Genomic DNA, 4,765 nt, shown 5'->3' with positions numbered 1-4,765 from the left:
AATTTATACATACATATATATACACATACGTATCTATTTACAATTAATTGTTCGTGAATCGTCAAAACTGGTCGAGGTTAAATGAATGCAAGAAAATAGTTCAAAAAATTTGAGACTCAATATTACAGACTATTTTTATTGTGTCAAAAATACAAAATCGTATCGATAGTTTGGTTTAAAATTAGTCGAAAATTTCCGGGTCACTACATCGTTGATCGTGGATACAATGTTCGATGGTTAAATGTTGACATGGGCAACAACGTCGACGTAATATGAACACCGCTTCAAGAAACTACCTGCGACCATCAAGTCTAAAATGCGGGCACCCACAACTGTTCTGTCAGGATTCTCTGACGAATCTGCATGGCCATTAGGGTGCATCAAGCTTGAACTAGAGTTGGTCGATGATAATGATTCAACCCGCACACGAGTCGTTCATGTTGAATTCCGTGTGATGCGTTCTTATTCATGTTACAATGCACTCCTCCGGCGAGTGACTTTACAGAAGTTTGGCATGGTACCCTCTACTGTTCATGGCATGATCAAGTTCCCAACTAAGCAAGGCATCGCTACTATTCAGATGGAGTTCGGAAGAGCATTATGTGCTTCAGTAACACCACCTAAACCATTGCCTACAGTTGAAGAACAGATACAAAGCAGTTCCATCTTAGTTAACCCAAAGTATCCTGACAAGCGAATTCAAATTGGGGGAACCCTTTCGGATGGCATAAAGGTCCGATTGCATGACCTACTAATAGCCAACATGGATATCTTCGTGTGGTGTGAAAATGATATGACTGGGGTACCACGACATTTCGCCAATCACAAGTTGCATGCGAATCCGAACTTGACTCCTGTACGACAAAAGAAGCGCCCGATGGCGCCAGAAAGAAGCGAATGGTTGAGGTTGGAAGTGGACAAGCTGGTTCATGCGAACATTCTCAGAGAGGTGCGGTATCAGACATGGGTTGTGAATCCAGTTTTGGTTAAAAAGGGGACGGATCTTGGCGCATGTGCGTCGATTTTAAGGACATCAATAAGGCGTGCCCTGATATCGGCTAAAAAGTCACGTTTTTACCCCCGATATTAGCCCAATTTATGATAAATTAATTGAATTTATCATCTAAATAAGCATTTATTTGCTTCATTTAGTAGATTATGTCATTACAAAGGCTATGTTTCGAGAATCACTAAAAACGGATGAAAAAACGAGGAAAAACGAGCAAAACCTGCTAAGACGATTAGCTCGCGTTTAAATAAATTATTTTATTATTTTTGTAAAAGTTTACTTACTTAATCTCATGTTGTAGGGTATTCAATTACGAACGCGTGGACACAAGAATCGTCAGAAACGGAGCTAAAACGAAGATTCTAGAGCAAAAACGGTGAAAGACAAGAAATCAAGTTACGATCCAGCGAATCAGCAAGACAAACGGCCTGCCAAACAGGCTGACAAATGGCCTGCCAGTATGGCAAATGGCCTGCCACATGCCCAAGGAAAACAGGCATGGTAAACGGGCTGACTGGTCAAATGGGCTCTGCAAACGGCTTGCCAAACGGCCTGCCAACCGTTTGCAGGCAAAATTCAAGTCCATGTTGATTAAATGCTTGGAATAATCTAGAATGTGATTGATCTCCAAGTTATACTTGGTCTTCAAGGTCACCTTGGCCACCAAGTTCTCAAGATGCTTTGCTTGGTCACCAAGCCCATTTATTTACAACTTTGCCTTCAAGCCTTTTCTATAAATAGGTGGCTTATCTCACCATTTTAACACACACCTTCTCCACTTCTCTCTCTAAATATCTCTCTATTGTCACTCTCTAGTAATCATTAGGAGATTAGTTCTCTCTATACTTTCTCTCTCTAGATTCTAGAGAGAGAAAAGTACAGAGATTAGGAAAATAATTATATCTCTATTGTCGATCTCTAGTGATCAATAGGAGATTAGTATGTAGTTAGTAGTAGAAGCTATCAAGCATTGTAACGCTGTGGATATTATGAAAAATGCAAGTGTTATTCTGCCGACATTATTCGGTAACATCTATCCTTTCTTTTATTAATTTATTATAATATTCTTGTTCGATGTTTGTGATTTATTAATATTAGAAATGCTTGTTGCCATGATGTGTGAGTAATTGCTTGATTGTTTGCCATGACTTAATAATGTTAGTTAGGGATGATTATCGTTTTGTACTCGCTTTCTGTCTATGATATTAAACCTCGTTATTATCGTCCTTCAACCAATAAACGTGATTAAAACCTTTTATAAAGTCGACAATTATAAGATAATTAATTATCTGTGTTTATACATTGGTCAAGGTATGAACCCATCGAAAATACTATAAAGTACATGGGGAATTATCGTAGGACCAGATCAAGACATTGGTCAAGAGTATAAGACTCGAGGAAATACTGTTGCAATAGTAGAGTACAGTGTTGATGTACTTTGGGACCACTTGAGCATGGTCAAGGTTAGAAGCTATGGAATTACTATAAGTCTAGTACATGGTGGATAACTAAGGGATTTATTGGGTAGATTTAAGTAAGGGCTGGTTTAAATCATAAATGGGAATTTACGCACTACAATACAAACTAAGCTTATAAGTCTTTAAGGATGACTGAGAACTATCAGAGGTTCTAATTTGTCTACAAACCCTTAGATTTTACCAAACCATTGATAGAAAGGAATTCGAAACCCAATCATAACCACTCACTTGGGTGATACACTAAGGTGTTAAGAAAGGTTGGATATTATAAGTATATGGCTATGCTACTTTATTCGTGCGCCCAAGGTATGCATTGCATTCAAGATGGGCCACTTATATCCTTAAACCGTCTGGAGTTGAGCATAGTCCATCCGATCAGAATCACGATAGCCTAGTTCCTCGTGACATGCTAATCGAGAAATCAATTAGTAGGGAATCTAGTGTTTACACCAAGGTATATCTATCTAATGAGTGTCTCGTAATCATCCTGACACTACGTTATCTTAAATCATGGTGAACCACGTCTTCTTTGTCCTTGGTTGTTGCATGCTAGCTAGCTTATTTTAATTATATTGCTTTAATATTTTAAATACAATTATAAATCAAATCAAACCAACTATTTCCTTTACACAATTTGATATTCCGGATAAAGTGGTATCTAGAATAAACCGGTTGGACTTGATTGTTGGATTTTTCGAACAATCGCCAATTTATTGGGACCAAAAGGATTCTGCCTCTCCACACAAGGTGTACCTGGCCACTAGTCTTAGATACTAAATTGTGTACAAACCCAATCTTAATTACTAAATTATCTGAATAAGCTCCGTTTCAAATTCGATAGCTCAAGGAATGACCCTAGGTCATATTTGCCCTTGGTAACCCATAGGAAGGAATAATAGACTTAGGCCCAGCATATATAAATTAAACGATCAACTTCTTCTGTTGATATCCTGAATTAACGTTTTACAACCTAACGACATCGCAAAAATAAACCGTCCAATTGGGACATATCATGCCCTAAGGATAATTATCCTTTGCCTAAGATTGACTGGAAAGTTGAATCCCTTTCCGATTTCAGGTTTAAATGCTTTTTGGATGCATATAAGGGGTATCACCAGATTCATATGGTAGTAGGGGATGAAGACAAGATCGCGTTTCACACTGATTAGGGCATCTATTATTACACAAAAATGCCCTTCGGGTTGAAGAATGCGGGGAGCATATCAGAGAGTAGTGGATTTGGCATTCAAGGATCAACTTGACAGAAATATTGAGGCTTACATAGATGACTTAGTCATCAAAAGCAACACAGAAGTGCAGTTATTGGCTGATGTCCAAGAAATGTTCAACTCTCTGCGGAAAATAAACATGAAACTTAATCCAACAAAATGCAGTTTTGGGGAAGAAGAGGGAAAGTTCTTGGGATATGTAGTAACGCCACGAGGAATCAAGGCTAATCCCAAAAAGATAGAACCCGTGGAGTGCATGAGTTCCCCAAAATCAAGGAAAGAAGTGCAAAGTTTGATAGGCAAGTTGGCTGCGCTAACCAGATTACCTTTTTTCCAGACCCTTAAGAATTCATTGAAAAATTCAAACTTCAGGTGGACTGAAGAGTCCGAGAAAGCTTTTTTTTGAGATGAAATCTCTCCTAAGAGAGCTGCCTATTTTAACTCCAATAGCGGGCGAGACATTGATGTTGTATCTTGCGACTTCGAAAGAAGCAATAAGCTCCATTTTTATCGCAGATAGGGGGAAGGTATGTCTCATATTGAGACATGGTATTTGTGTTGAATGTAATGCTTACTATGTATTTCTCACTATTTTAGCGCAGGTACAAATGCCTGTGTATTTTGTCAGCAAGGCACTTAACAGAAGCGAAGTTAACTACCCACCTATTGAAAAGCTAGTATACAAGCTAGTACATACAGCTCTCAAGCTTTGTAGGTACTTCCAGGTGCATCCAATAGTGGTGTTAACTGATTAACCGATAACACAGGTATAAGTCGCAGCACGCGCCTTCCAATCTCTTTTTACACAATCTTGTAAGACGCCAATTACGCGCTTGAACTAATTGTGATACGCTGATAATATGTGATGACAGGTATTATACAAACCTGAGGTTTTGGGTAGATTGGCCAAGTGGGCCATCGAATTGGGAGAGCATGAAATCAATTACTCCCCACGCACGATAATAAATGACCAGATACTTGCAGATTATTTGGCTGAAACAACGGGGGAAGTAGAGGCACTCGCAGAAAGTACTATAATCGGCTATGAC

At 38.8% G+C, this 4,765-nt stretch overlaps 1 protein-coding gene across 1 annotated transcript; it reads left to right on the top strand.

Moving 5' to 3' along the window:
• Window positions 1-316: 316 nt before the first annotated feature.
• LOC139842604 (uncharacterized) lies at window positions 317-3,656 on the top strand. The gene is made up of 2 exons (XM_071832724.1): window positions 317-1,065; window positions 3,566-3,656. The coding sequence occupies exons 1-2, from the start codon at window positions 317-319 to the stop codon at window positions 3,654-3,656; spliced, it is 840 nt and encodes a 279-aa protein (XP_071688825.1).
• The last annotated feature ends 1,109 nt before the right edge of the window (window positions 3,657-4,765 follow it).

Source organism: Rutidosis leptorrhynchoides, chromosome 4 (assembly GCF_046630445.1).
Source record: "Rutidosis leptorrhynchoides isolate AG116_Rl617_1_P2 chromosome 4, CSIRO_AGI_Rlap_v1, whole genome shotgun sequence".
NCBI lineage: Eukaryota > Viridiplantae > Streptophyta > Magnoliopsida > Asterales > Asteraceae > Rutidosis > Rutidosis leptorrhynchoides.
Note: the sequence above shows the minus strand (reverse complement) of the source record. Positions and strands in the feature narration are given on the sequence as shown.